Below are 14,562 nucleotides of genomic sequence, written 5' to 3' on the forward strand. Positions count from 1 at the left end.
CATAACTAAATGAACAGCACAAAGCCACCCTTTTCCTTTTCCTAACAAACACCTCTACCTCCTTGGACCCTCTGTCTGTCAGTTTCTCCTTCAACCCCAGTCTGTCTTCTCTCCCAACATGGACTCTTTCCCTTAATTCAGATTTTTTTTGAGACGGTATTTTAGCCAGGGTTCTCTAGAGGTACAGAACTTATAGAATGAATATATATGAATATATATATACATATGAATATATACACACATATTTATTAGAGCGGCTTCCAAGCTGTGGCTCAGCTAGTCTAACAACAGCTGCCTACCAATGCAGAGTCCAGGAGTCCAGTCGTTGCTCACTCTACAAGGCGAGGGGATGTCTCAGCTGGTCTTCAGTACACGCCGAATCCCTAAGAAGTAGGCTCTAATGCCGGTGAAGGAAGGGACTCACTAGTGAGAGCAAGCAGGCAGAAAGCAAACTTCCTTCTTCCACGTCCTTTACATAGGCTGGTGGCCCAGATTAAAGATCTTCTACCTCAGCTGGGCAATGGTGGCGCACGCCTTTAATCCCAGCACTCGGGAGGCAGAGGCAGGCGGATCACTGTGAGTTCGAGACCAGCCAGGTCTACAAGAGCTAGTTCCAGGACAGGCACCAAAACCAACAAAGAAACCCAGTCCCAAAAAACAAAAAAAAAAAAAAAAAAAAAGATCTTCTACCTCAAAGATCCAGATTGGAAGTGGGTCTTCCCACTTCAAACGATCTCATTAATAAAACAATTTCCTCATAAAGTGTGCTCAGCCGTTTGGATTTTAGTTAATTCCAGATGCAATCAAGCTGAGAGGCAAGAATAGCCATCATGGGTTGGGCGGTGGTGCACACCTTTAACCCCAGCACTCAGGAGACAGAGTCAGGTGGATCCCTGAGCTCAAGACCTGCCTGGTCTACAGGGCAAGTTTCCAGGGGGCCAGGGTTACACAGAGAAACCTTGTCTCCAAAAGCCAAAAATGAATAAAATAAAATAGCCATCACTGACAGACAGGATCTCGCTGTGGAACACAGGCTGGCCTGGAACTCGCTATGTAGAACAATCTGGACTCAAACTCAGGAGATCTCTCTAACTGTCCGTGCCTCCAGAGTACTTCTGGAATGTGTGCACACCCACAATTGACTCAGAGTGTTTTTAAAATGCCTCCAGAAGTCACACAGCAAAACCTTTGTCCTGGGACAAACTGATGGTTCAGGACCCCTGATCAGCAATGGGGGAGGTCATGCCTTTGTAGGAAAAAAAAATACATTTTCAAAGACACGTCAAGCCACACCTGGATGGGACTAGAGATGCTCCTACACAATTATCAGATGCCATTTTTATTTTTCTAAGTTTTTATAGAACCAAAAATCAACATCAAACAGGTTGCAGAACAGCTACAAACTGGGGGTGGGGGGTGGGGGGTAGGGGCAGGGTTGACTCACCTCTCTCTCGTTCAGCACTGGTAAGAGAACGAACGCTCCTGTTCTGATGGGTCCGAAGGGTCAGGCCTCTCTGGCCAGGGGCACTCCGAGCCATCTCCATCCACAGGGCCCACAGGAGGGTCTGGGATTGGCCCGTGGGGGTCTGGAACTGCAGATACTGCAGAGGATGGGAGAAGGGGCTCCTGGCCTGGGGGCCACAGCGAGGCCTGGAACTGGTAAGCCATGCTCACTAAGATACTGAGGTGCTGGAGTATGTCTTGGTGGAAACAGGAGGCCCTATGGAGGTGCTGTCCATGACCAATGCCAGGCAAAACTGGTCCACCTGAATTGGGATGTTGGGGGTGGCACCAGCTTGCTTCTGGGGACTGCTGTTCCCACCTAGGTTGCTGCCTCCCCCTGCCTCTGGGGAGGTTCTGCCAGTCACAAACATTCCTTGGAGTCAAGCTGTCCTTGGCCAAGCTCTGCTTTGGGGCCTCCTCGTGGGAAGGTGATCCTCTTAGGGTGGCCTCTGATATACTGTCCTCTGGCTGGTAGCATCTCTTCTCCACTTTTTTGCTGAAGGAGACAGTCTTTGGAATCTTGTTCCACAGAGAGCTGGACAAAGCTATGTCTGGAAGTCCATCCTTAGGGAACAACACAGCTAGTAACAGGCTCGGGTGAGTGGTTTCAAGACCTGAGAAGAGGAGAAGGAAGGGTCCCAAGACCTGGAGGAAGTCAGCATGGATTCCCTAAAAGCTGCCGTGGATCTACAAGGTTGTTTATGAGAACCTCCTGGCAGTGAGATTGGGAGAAAGCAAGCAGGCAAGCGAGCCTGGCTCAGAATGCTTGGTCTAGGAGATCAAGGGATGGCTTGGCCTCAAGGCTTAACAGTCTGTGCCATTCCGGAGGTTGGTGCATCATCTGTCCTTGTGCCTACCACAAAGCCAGGCAATGACTTACTGTAGAATGAATGAAATGAACAAGAGTTGAATGGCTGTGGACTGGGCAGTATCATAGGGAGAGACCTTGCGAACGCAGAAGGTGTACCTGGACTAGCTAGCAACTATGTCCCAAGACAAGCTGGGCTTTTGCCCAGAACTGCCTCATGGAGAATATGTCACTCCACCTCCAATACTGGGAACTGCAGCTCAGAAAGGTGTTAAAGCTGCTCTGAGTCCATAGAGTCCTCTTCCATAGGTGCTTTCCTAGGGCCATGCCTAGGCTGATCCTTGCCCTGAAGCCAGGCTTGGCTAATGCGGCTGCAAAGTCGCACCTATTCCTCCTGGCTGTGTTTGCATCTGCCTCTGTCCTGCTAAACCTGGGTCAAGCCTGGCTGCTCTGTAGCTCTATGCGGGTGTATACTCAGTTCTCACCTGGGCCCCCCAGAGGGCGCAGTCTGGCTGGCAAAGCCTGGAAGGCGGGCAGAGGCAGCAGGACCATCTTCACGTGCTGCACAGTGGTCAGGCAGTGGCATTGTTTGTTGTTGAGGTAGGAGTAGAGCAGGCGATAGTTGTGGATGTCCGGAGACCCATGGGGACACAGCCTGGCCGCGCAGATATCCTGGGATACAAAAGGAAGTGGCAAAGAAGCCCTCATCCTCTGGGCCTGCAGGCATACTCAGACTCAACAGGATAACGGTTCTCAACCTTCCTAAAACTGCGACCCTTTAATACAGTTCCTCATGTTGTGGTGACCGCCCCAACCATAAAATTACTTTTATTATCATTATATTATTATTATTATTTTAAAAGGTTTATTTATTTATTATGTATACAGTGTTTTGTCTTTTTGTGTGTCTGCAGCCAGAAGAGGGCACCAGACCTCATTACAGATGGGTGTGAGCCACCAGTGGTTGCTGGGAACTGAACTCAGGACCTCTGGAAGAGCAGCCAGTGTTCTTAACCTCCGAGCCATCTCTCCAGCCCCATAAGATTATTTCTGTTGCTACTTCATAGCTGTGAGTTTTGCAACTGCTATGTATCAAAATGTAAATATCTGATTATGCAGGATATCTCATATGCGATCCCTGTGAAAGGATTGTTTGGCCTCCCTGGGGGTGGCAACCCACAGGTTGAGAACCACCGCTCTAGGAAGAAGCCAGAGAGGGGCGGGAACTTGCACAGGGTCATTAGTGAGTCTGGGAACTGGAAAGGTGGGGGGAGCTAAGAAGGAGAGGCAAAAAGAGAAGGTTCCCTAAGAGCAGATAGTTTACCTTTGCTTTAGCTGGGCACATGCTGTCTAGAAGATCCCAAAGGTCATTTGGAGGGAGGCAGCCTGCTGAGCGAATGACCTCCGGCAGAGCCTGGGGACGGGTGATTGGTCAGCACCCAGCTTCCCACCCTTTTAGGCAGTTTTATTTCCCATTACCTCAAACCAAAGCCTGATGAGAAGGGTAGAGAAAGTATCTGAACCCTCAGGGACTCCCCCAGAGAGCTCTAACTCCCCCTGAAGGCCTACAGGTTGTCCTGGCCAAAGTCTAAGGGGCCCTCCCTCACTGTTCATCAGTCAGTCATTCAACCATCACTCCTAAACCCTCCTGCGACCTGAGAGGCCCCGGGATGCTCTCCCAGAGCCCCCCCCCCATGCCTTAGGCCTTGAGGGTGAGAGAGCTAGCACAATCAGTGTGTTAATGCCTTCACGGAGAGCTAGCCCAAAACTCACTGGTGACCTGTAGAAGCGATGGATGAATTACCAATGGGGTTGAGCGTTGTGTGTGAGGAGGTCCTTAGTAAGCAGAAGTGGAGTACCTGGAGAAGCTGGCAGCTGTGTCCGGAAATCAGCTGGGCCTTGGCCCGGAATGGCTTGATAGAGAACATGTCTAGGGAGCCTTCCCAGGGTGGAGGGCTGGGAGGGACATCTTTGGGCTCAGCAGGTATCTGGAGCCTAGAAAAAGGGACGGGGAGGGACAAGCAGAGTCATTAGGATGTCCCCAGCACCCCTTCCTCTGCAGAGTCAGTATTGCCTTCTCACTGCAGAGACCTGAGCACTGAGTCAAGCATGACCTTGTGCAGAGGGAGCCAGGAGACCGCATGAGTTCCATTTCACAGATAGAAAAACAGAGGCTCACGGACAGGGAAGACTTAAGGTCATAAAGGAAGGAAGCTCCTGCAGCTTGTATATGTTATAGCTTCAGCTGGTGGCCTCTCCCACCCATGCTGCTGAGCCGCTCACCTCCCCTGTCACTAGCACAGAACCCTGAAGGTTCCCAGTCCCATACCTATCCTGTGGTTCCTTGGAAGATGTCTCCCCAGCCTTGAGCATCTCTGGAGAAGACACAGGAGCTGGACTTGGGGCGTTCTGGATGGCATTTTCCTCCTTATTCATGATGGCTCTGGAGGAGTCTGGCAGTTCAGTTGAGGATTTCCAATCTGCAAAGAGCAGAAGCAACCACTGATATGAGCAGGCAGAGACAGAAAACAGTCTACAGCCTGACGGCCAAGGTGACCTGCAGCACAGGCAATCCCATTCTGCCTCCTGCGAACTGGGCTACCCACCCGTGCTGTGGCTGACGCCCACATGTGGCTCCAGACAGCTACTATTGATGCTCTTCCTGCCTTCCTTCCCGCCCTTGCAGATGTGGCAGTTTGAGTCCCAGAAGTGGTGCTGATGCTGATCTGTAGTGTCCTCCAGGGGGGTCATCAGGGCCTGTGGGCTGTACTCTTGGGGCATCATGGGTTCCTGGGAAGCATGGGGTCAGAGAGGGACAGATGTCAATGTGGCCAGGGAGGCCAGCAGTCCTCTACAGGTAGAGAGCTTCAGGAATATGTGGTTTGTTTTTCTAAATATGCTTTTAAAAAAAAACATTCCAAGACACTGGAAATTTGTAAAGAAAACTTGGGAAATCAAAAAACTGAAAAACCGCCAGGTGGTGGTGGAGCACACCTTTAATCCTATCACTTGGAAGGCAGAATACTGTGAGTTCGAGACCAGTCTGGTCTACAAAGCTAGTTCCAGGACAGTTAGGGCTACACGGAGAATCCCTGTCTTGTTCAGACAACTGTTGAGATGCTGGGCACTCCTTATCATAGTTTTTCTACGCAGACAGTCTGGGGGTCCTTTCTATAATAGCTGGGGTCAAGTATCCTTTGTACTCTCGTTTTGCCCACTAATTGCAATAGAGACATTTGCCCTTTCTCTAGACCCTGGACAGACTATGGGGCAGACTGTCACCTGCATTGCCAGTCACCAATCGGGAGCCCTGAAAGCATCTGTCTTCACACACAAAGTGCTTTCCAAAATTCTGCATCCTTTCCTCAGGTCAAGTTCTCAGAAGCAGGTGACAGAACCCAGAGGAACAAACCTTTTAATCACCGTTCTCGTAAGAGAGATCCCTTTAGTACAGACGCAGACTGCGTCCAGAGGGTTTGGAGGGATCCTCGAAATGCTACCAGGTTTTCATCTCCCCTCCGCTCCTGCCCACTACACTAAGCTTAGTCGATGCCTCGGGTTTCAGAAAGGCACGAACTGTGTCGGTCATTGCCGTGCTCAAATGAGGTGCCGTTTGTAAAAGGGGCACACGGCAGGTACTCAATATGGAGTAAAGATTGCTCTTCTCTGTCACCTTCCCCTTCTCCTCCACCATCTCCTCTCTCCTCCCTTCTCCTGAAGCTCTTCTCTGCATGGCTCCAGTCCCTCTCCAGTGTTGACACGCAGCCTCTCGAGGGAGGGAATGTGACTTGGGGTGGGCTGGGGAGCAGCTGTTCCCCCTGAGGGCTCCTCTCTACACAGGCACTCATTCTTCTTGGCCTGGATACGGGGTGTGGGGGAGTGCGAGGTAGGGGGGCTGGATTCTGTCTTGTCACGCCTGCTGCCATGTCCCCCCAAGGCCTAGCACCCAGGAGGGTTTTTAACAAATCTGTAACTGAGGGAATGAACACATGCGAAGGGACTTGCCTGCCTTCCGCCCTTCTCCTGATCAGAAACACACACAGCCAGGTGATGACTGATCTATGGAGACCCCAACCAAGCCAGAGTGGCCTTCGGAGGGTGATGGATGTAAGGCAAGGGCCACAGGACACTGAGATGCTGGCTAACCAAGCTGGCGGGCTCCGGGCAAGATGGAGGGGCTCCGCTGTGGAATGGTAAAGGAGGTGCCAGGGAATGAAGCTGACCCATCAATGAGAGGCGTAGATGTTAGGCCTCCTCCAGGTACAAGGGCAAGGTGAGGAGGTCGTCCTCTGACTAGACTGCCCAGGGTGTGGGTCACTCCCTGCCTGTGGCAACTCCAAGCAAATAAATCCACTAATAAAACAAGTCCCTATCTTTCACATCTAGAAAAGCCACTGCCTGAAGTCAGAACGGCTGGGGTTCGGGTGACCGCAATGACCAGCCTTAGTGCCCTCCTGCAAGTGTTCTGGAGTTAGGCGGAAAGAAGGGAGACCAGCCCCCGGCCGATTGCCACCGCCTATTCTCGTGCCTCGACCATGAACAGCCAGAGTCACAGACCCTACTAAACCTAGAACATGCAGCCCATGGAGTAGGCAGTGATCTTGCTCAGGGACCCATAGGAGTGGGGTACCTGTGCCTAAGTCAGGTTGTCCCTTACCATCAGGTCCTCCAGGGTCAGCATCTGATCTGAGTCCCGTGGGATCTCTACCTCACCCTTGTGAGTCAGTTTGGAGGTGGGAAGTCTATACAGCTCCTTCTGTTGTTGCTCAATGATGTCCAGGCCCTGCAGAGGGCATGGTAAACTCAGCCAGGGCATCGGCCCACCGAGCTCCCAGTCACTCCCTTCCCCCCTTCAAGGTTTCTCCCTTGGCAGCTCCCCTCCTTTTCAAGCCTCTCTCTGTCCACTTAGAAAGTCAGCCCCTCAGCCCCACCCCTCCAGGTGCCACTCACTGAAGTCCCACCTCCTCAAGGAAGTCTTCACCCAAGTCAATTAGTGTCTCTGGCTGCCCCATCCCACTCCACCCTGAGGAGGCTGTGGTTTCTGGAACAGAGTCCCAGATGGGCCATTAATAAAGATGTAAAGATTAGTTTTTGACTTTGGGCCACCATTTAGTTTCCCTAAAGCTCAGTTTATCTGTTCTCTGGGGATTAAGAACACGGTATTAAACAGTACATGAAGAAGGCCCAGCCTAGTCCGAGGCTCACAGTAATCCCTAGCTGGCTGCCATTGTTGCTGTCGGCGTCACCTGAATGGGAGGCCTGTCTCTCCTTTTCTAATGGCGCAGGAAGATGGGGGTCCTGCACCACCACACCCAGGCAGGTGGGCTCCATGATGAGGCCATGAATCTTGTACCCCAAAAGGCCCACACTTGATTCAGGCTCTGTGTTCATTACCTTAAAATTCTTCACACGTGGGCATGCATGTTAGTGGACGGCTGGATGCGTGTGTACGTGCGTACATGCGCCCGCCCATGGAAGCCGGAGATTATCTGTGATGTCCTTCCTCAGGAGCCATCGGCCTTACTTTTTGAGACAAGGTCTCTCCAGGTGAGGCTTGCTAGCAAGCCCCAGGGATCTGTCCATCTCCACCTCCCCGGCCAGCACTGGGGTTACAAACACATACCTACATGGATACTGGAACTCGAACTCAGGGCTTCATGCCTGTGTGGCAAGCCCTCCGCTGGCTGAGCTCCCTTCCCAGCCCCCCACCCTGGAATTATTTTGATTTGATTTGGTTTGGTTTGGTTTTTCCAGACAGGGTTTCTCTGTGTAGCTCTGACTGTCCTGGAACTCGCTGGTCTCGAACTCACAGAGATGCTCCTGCTTCTGCCTCCCGGATGCTGGGATTAAAGGTGTGCGCCACCACCGCCCCACTCACCCTGGAGTTCTCAATGGTTGTTTCACAGAGGCCTCACTGACCTCTAAACCACACAGTTGTTCCGATCCTATGACACCGCCAGTGCTGGACAGAAACTTAGCTGAGAAAATGGAATGGCTCTCCTCCTCAGCACCTCAACCCTGGACCAGTCTTAGCCTCTGGCCACCACGCAGCAGGCCAAAAGCCAGCTCAATGCCGTATCTTCTCTGCTCCCAGAGTTCCATGGAGGGTGAGGTCAGGGGTCAGGCAGGGTACAGGGGGATTTAACTGGGGAGGGTGGAGCTGTGGGACTCCCTCTCCCAATCCTGAAGTTAGGATGGGAAGACCTCTGGCAACTCCCTCAGGAAAGTCCTCCCAGCTCCACACAGCCCGACTCCACAGAGAAACACAAGTGTGGCTTCTTTTCCCACCTTTGTCCTGAAGACTCCCTCAGGCCTGCTTTCTGTTTTCTCCAGCTCCTTCTCAATCCTGACTGACTGTTCATCTGTCCTGCTTCCTCTGTCCCCACCTTCCGCTGCAGAGCCACCCCCGACAGTGCCCTCCCACCTTTGTGGCTTGTCTGTGCAGCAGCTTACCTTTCTTTCCTCCTGGTCCCGCCAGCGGGACAGCTCCTTGGGGGCCAGCTGGATTGAGCTCATCTGCACCAGGTCATGAGGGCTGACATCACAGTGCGCCACTTTGAGAAACAGGTCCTGGCGGGGAAGAAAATGCACCATTTCACCCTGAAAGCACCCACTCCAACCTACTGTCTGCTCGTGGTGTCCCCAAGGGGGGGGGGGCTGGGCAGGCTGCACCTCCCCCAGCTCACGAAGTTTCGAGGATCCTTCAGGTTGAAGAGCAGGCTGCGGTACTTGGTCTTGTAGCGGAGGTTCGTGTCTTGGGTCAGGTGGAAGAGGGCCGCCTCAATGCCCTCTGCAATGCCTGCTATCTCCTCTTCCCTCAACAGCAGGTCTGGATGCTCCTGGACACTATGAGGACAAGCAAGCCTTGAGCAACAAGTTGCCCTCTCATTTAACCCCAGGAGGAAATGCAGGGGTAGGGGACAGGAGCTGGACTACCTCCTCTCTGCTGTGGGTATTTCCCCATGGACCCAGCCACTCCCACGCCAGCACTGTAAAGAAATGGTGTATCTTCCATTTACACTGGGAGCACTCAGAGTTCGGGGCTCATCCTAAGGCTACACCCTAAGGATCAGGGGCAATACATGTGACAAAGCCAGGCTCCTGGGTCCTGTTAGAGGAGCTGGGTCTGTGTGGAAAGGACTAAGCCTGAGGTTGGAGGTTAAGGAATCAACTGAAGCAAAGAACCGAACTGGGGTGGGAACAATGAAACATCAGCCAAGGGATGGACAGACATAACCCTGATTTACTACTGACTTGCTGTGCAGCCTTTGCCAACTCCTGCCCTCCCTGAGCTTGCTCTCACCATCTGTGCGTGAGAACCTCAAAGGGCTCAGACCTTTAGACCCTCCCAGACCAGATGCTCACTGCAACTGGAACCATGTATTACAGACACATGGTTTACATTGAAGTTCGCCACTGGCTGTGTGAGTCAGTGACCTCCTGGTACCAAATGTGTTTGGATACACACACACACACACACACGCACACGCACACGCACACACTCACTCAAAAGTGGCCCGGCCCAGAGCTACACAGAACAGCGGTCAGCACAGCTGGGAGTAGGGAGCAAAGCCTTACCGAGTCCACAGCACCTCCTGCATGGTACGGACCACGGTGGCTCGCACTCCAACATCCAGAGGCATAGTCTCCTGCTCACCTGGGGTAAGGCAATGTGTCATGTGATCCCAGGGACTTCAAGAAGCATGAGGAGGGGCAGACTTTAGGGGGCTTAGATCCCCTCAAGGACCTCGGATCCCAGTTCCTTTGGGGGAGAACTTTGGGCTGATGGTGAAGACAGTGATCCCAGCTGAAGCCAGGAGGGAAGTGAGCATCCTCTCAAAGCTCTGTGGACCATCACCTGGGTCCTCGGTCCCCGATTGAAGAGGCTCCTCATTTTCCATTTCCGGGAGGTCACACTGTGGAGAGAGAAAAGTGTAGTGGAGAGGTCCACTCCAGCCAAAGCTGCCTTGTGCCAGCAGGAGCTGTACTTACTCATGGTCCCTCAGCCTCTACGGAGAGATCCCTAAGGAGCTTTGGGATAAAGGAGGCATCCAAGAGCACTCTCTGGTCCCGTTTCCAATAGATGGCTGGGAACCCTGGTGCAGCAGGACTTGTGGGGTCAGCCAAGATCACATTAGAGCCTTTCCAAACACAATGGAAACCCAGCTCCCTATGTCCCCAAACTCCTGCAGAGCCCAGGCCAACAGCCAAGTGGAGCTAACCTACCTCGAAACACTAATTTGTGAGACCTTGGCCAAGTCACCCCCATCCTGGGCCTCAGGGACATTATGTGGAAGGTAGCCATAGAAGCAAGATTAATCACTAGACCCTAGCTAGCTCTGTACCTGACAACTGGCAGGGTGAGAAGTCATGGGCCTCTTCTGCCTCCTGGCTGAGCTGTCCTTCATGTCCTCCAGAGTTTCAAGCTGCCCCCCTGGCTGGCTGTTGTTGAAGGCTCCCAGGAGCTGGATCACAGGCCCAGAGCAGACCTGCAGGGACAGAACCCGTCAGGAAGGAAACACTTATCCTGACTCCACCTCCTCCTGCTCAAAGATCTCCTGTGCCTCTGTCAGGGACTCACTGTAAAACTAAAGCCACTACCACCTATGTATTGTCCCTGAGAGGAATCTCTTCATGGATATTTAAAAGTGATGAGTAGCCAGGCAGTGGTGGCGCATGCCTTTAATCCCAGCACTTGAGAGGCAGAGGCGAGCAGGTGTCTGTGAGTTCAAGGCCAGCCTGGTCTACAGAATGAGTTCCAGGACAGTCAGGACTACACAGAGTGCCTGACATATTGCTCCCTTTTTACCACTACTCCCAGGAAACTCAGTGTTTTTTTTGGCACCTAGAAGTTGTGCCTTCTTAGGATTGGTGGTAAGGGTGTTGTTGTACAGACAGTCAATGCTTCCTCCTTTTCTTGCTTCCTTTGGACTTTTGTCTCTTTAAAAAGTGCATTTTAAATCTTTTTAGTATGTTACAAATCAAGAGAATTGTGTTGGAAGCATGTGTGTGTGTGCATGTACGCATGCATGCATTTGTATGCACACGTATGTGTGTGTATGTGTGTGTGTTGGAAGCATGTGTGTGTGCATGTACGCATGCATGCATTTGTATGCACACGTATGTGTGTGTATGTGTGTGTGTATGGGCATGTGTGTGTGTGTGTGTGTGAGAGAGAGAAAGAGAGAGAGAGAGAGAGAGAGAGAGAGAGAGAGAGAGAGTGTGTGTGTGTGTGTGTAGGGAGGAGTTGGGCTGGAAGGGTTCGGGGGGAGAGGGTTCAGAGCCTCTGCTGAGGAGGACCCGCCCACTCACATCCCAAAGGGAAGGAGGATGAAGGGTGGTGATGAAGGAAAAGGACCTACATAGTACACGAGCTTCACTCCGTGGGGGACTCTCATCACGTCCTTAAAGAAAAAATAAAGAGGGCATAGAGATTAGAACCCAGAGGACCAGGAACGCCCTTCCCTCCCCCCCAAGAATTCACAGGAATGGTGGGATAGCTAGGCTGGCATTTTTTTTTGGTTTTTCGAGACAGGGTTTCTCTGTGGCTTTGGAGCCTGTCCTGGAACTAGCTCTGTAGACCAGGCTGGTCTCCAGGCTGGCATTTGTTATGGGGCACTGCTAATACTTACATCACATCCAGACTGTAAATTCTGTGTGATCACTGAACAAGGGAGGGAATTGTTTAAAAATCGTGCTCCCGGGGGCCTAGAGAGGGCCCCCTGCAAGGACTCACTGCTGCCCCAGACCGTGAGGAGTGGTACGTTCTGTTACCACCTCACAGAGGAGGAAACCGAGGCTTCAACTGGCTGTAAAAAGTCCTACGCTACTGAGCTGTGCAGTTAATGTTGGAACTTAATTCTCCCTGATTCCGCAGGCCCTACCCCACACTGTGGGGCAACGTGGAGCTGTGGGGAGATTCATGGGATGATGTCGTGATGTGTTATTGGGAGAAAAGGGGGGAAAATAGGTTAGAAAACAGTGTCTGTTGCATAAGCCCATTTATGTAAATATATATTTATAGATGCAAAATAGATGTTATCTCCAGGGAATGAATTCCAGGAAGACTTTCACTTTCTACATGTGTACACTTGGGAATTGATGTTATTCAAAATGAGCACGTATTTCTCTCATAACCAGAAACATATTTTTTATTAAAAAGCAAGTGCAGAACAATATACGTAGCATGCCACCGTTTGCGTTCCAGAGAGAATGAATTTTTAAATGTGTATTTGCTTGACTACACATAAAATATATCTGGAAGTCTCTGCAGATCCTAATAGTCCCGGCTGCCGGCATGCACTGGGTGCGGGGAGAGAGACTCTGCCCTTGGTTTCTTTTTCAAACCATGGGATGAATCAGCCTTAAAAAAAAAGTTGAGAATGAGGGAGAAAAAAGGAAAAAGGGGCCTGGGTGCGGGGAGGCAGCAGAGGTATTAGGCCAGGCTTTCCTTCATAGTTGAAAGCCGTTGCCTGTCTCTTGACTCAGGGGGCTCTTCCACGAGTCCCACGAGGCTTGGTCTCTCAATGCGGCAGACAGAACACAGACAGGATGGGTGTGTAATATTGTTAAAGCAAGAGAAGAGCGAAAGGGCAAAGATGAAAACAATCAGATTCCGTGGGGAACCAAACACAATTTCTGGAAATAAAAACATAATTAAAATTAAAAACTCAGGGTATAGGTTTAATAGCATATTAGACACAGCTGAAGCCAATTAATGAGCTGGGAGCTAGATTTCAAGAAGTTATCCAGAACAGTCGTAGCGCAGAGGCTGTGGAGCGAAGTCAGGAAGATGCAAGTAATAGGAGCGAGCGGGACTAATTAATCTAACTAATTAGGAGAGAGGGAAGGAAAGCCGGCGGAAGCAGCACTTGAAGGTACACAGCGAAGAGTTTTCCCAGAACGCATGAAAGACAACAATTCACAGATTTAAAAAGTCCTGCGGAGTTCAAACAGGAAAATTAAAGGAATCTCACACCTACAGACATCAATCCCCAGTAATCAGGGAATTCAGAAAACACCAGGAGAGGGGCTGGGGAGGTTGTTCAACAGCTCTTCCAGAGGACCAGAAGTTCTGTGCCCAGCACCCATGCCTAACGGCTCCCAAATGCCTGTAACTCCAGGTTCAAGGAGAGTGGATGCCCTCACTGGCCTCCAAATGTTCTCTAGCGTGCGCGCGCGCACACACACACACACACACACACACACACACACACACACACACACACAGAGTTTAAAGGGGGGCTGCTGGTGAGATGGCTCGGGGATTAAGAGTACTTAATGTTCTTGCAGAGGACTGGGGTTCAGTTCCCAGCACCCGCATTAAGCAACTCACCAACCACCTGTAACTCCAATTCCAAGGGACCTGCCACCCTTTCTGGCTACACAGGTACCTGCACCCACAGGGTAGTTAGACACATATAGTGCACATATGGACACATCAATCTTTAAAACATAAATATAGCCGGGCGGTGGTGGCGCACGCCTTTAATCCCAGCACTTGGGAGGCAGAGACAGGCGGATCTCCGTGAGTTCGAGGCCAGCCTGGTCTACAAGAGCTAGTTCCAGGACAGGAACCAAAAGCTACGGAGAAACCCTGTCTCGAAAAATCAATCAATAAATAAATAAATAAAATAAAACATAAATATATGATTCTTAAAATCAGAAAGAAAAAATAACGGCCAGCAAGAACATTAAAACGGTCCACTACTGCAGAGAATGGTGTTGGAGCTCTGAACTCCCTTCCCTGTCCTCAAGGCTGCGCCAATACTGTCATTAACGCATCTGACACAAGAAGAAACTGAGGCACAGAGGTTAACTAGCCAGTAAACCAAAGACCCAGCCAGTCCGACTCTAGAAGGCTCCACCTTCGACACTCCCTAAATGACACTGTGCCTACGAAGGGGGGCGGATTCTTAGCCAAACACTGGCTCCCCAGTGTCAAGAAGGAAAAGCAGAAGGCAGCAGGAGATTCTTTCCAAGGTGCTCAAACAAAGCAATCATCCACAGTCCACTGTCGACCTTTTTGGAGCATAAAATGAGAAAAGGCACCATAGAGCAAAGCAGAAGCTGCTTTTCTATATAATTGTATGTTACTCAGGGAAAAAAAAGTACTTAAGGCAAAATTTTAAAATGCTCAAGGATGAACCTGAGTTGGAAGCAAAGACAAATTATCCCACATAGGAAAGATGAGATGCAATGGGGAACTTTGAGCCAAGAGAAAGAAAAATGTTGTGTTGAACCTAAACATT

The 14,562-nt window shown here is 51.0% G+C and overlaps 1 protein-coding gene across 1 annotated transcript; it reads right to left on the bottom strand.

Annotated features, from left to right (window-relative positions):
* Positions 1-1,455: 1,455 nt before the first annotated feature.
* Positions 1,456-11,709, bottom strand: Spocd1 (SPOC domain containing 1). The gene is made up of 13 exons (XM_026782280.1): positions 11,674-11,709; positions 10,657-10,800; positions 10,170-10,227; positions 9,890-9,968; positions 8,998-9,157; positions 8,765-8,881; positions 6,969-7,094; positions 4,918-5,101; positions 4,641-4,791; positions 4,171-4,306; positions 3,636-3,725; positions 2,797-2,983; positions 1,456-2,117 (listed from the first exon to the last, which is right to left on the bottom strand). Exons 1-13 carry the CDS (start codon positions 11,707-11,709, stop codon positions 1,456-1,458), a joined length of 2,130 nt encoding a protein of 709 aa, XP_026638081.1.
* Positions 11,710-14,562: the final 2,853 nt, after the last annotated feature.

This window comes from Microtus ochrogaster, chromosome 10 (genome assembly GCF_000317375.1).
Source record: "Microtus ochrogaster isolate Prairie Vole_2 chromosome 10, MicOch1.0, whole genome shotgun sequence".
In the NCBI taxonomy this organism is placed as follows: domain Eukaryota; kingdom Metazoa; phylum Chordata; class Mammalia; order Rodentia; family Cricetidae; genus Microtus; species Microtus ochrogaster.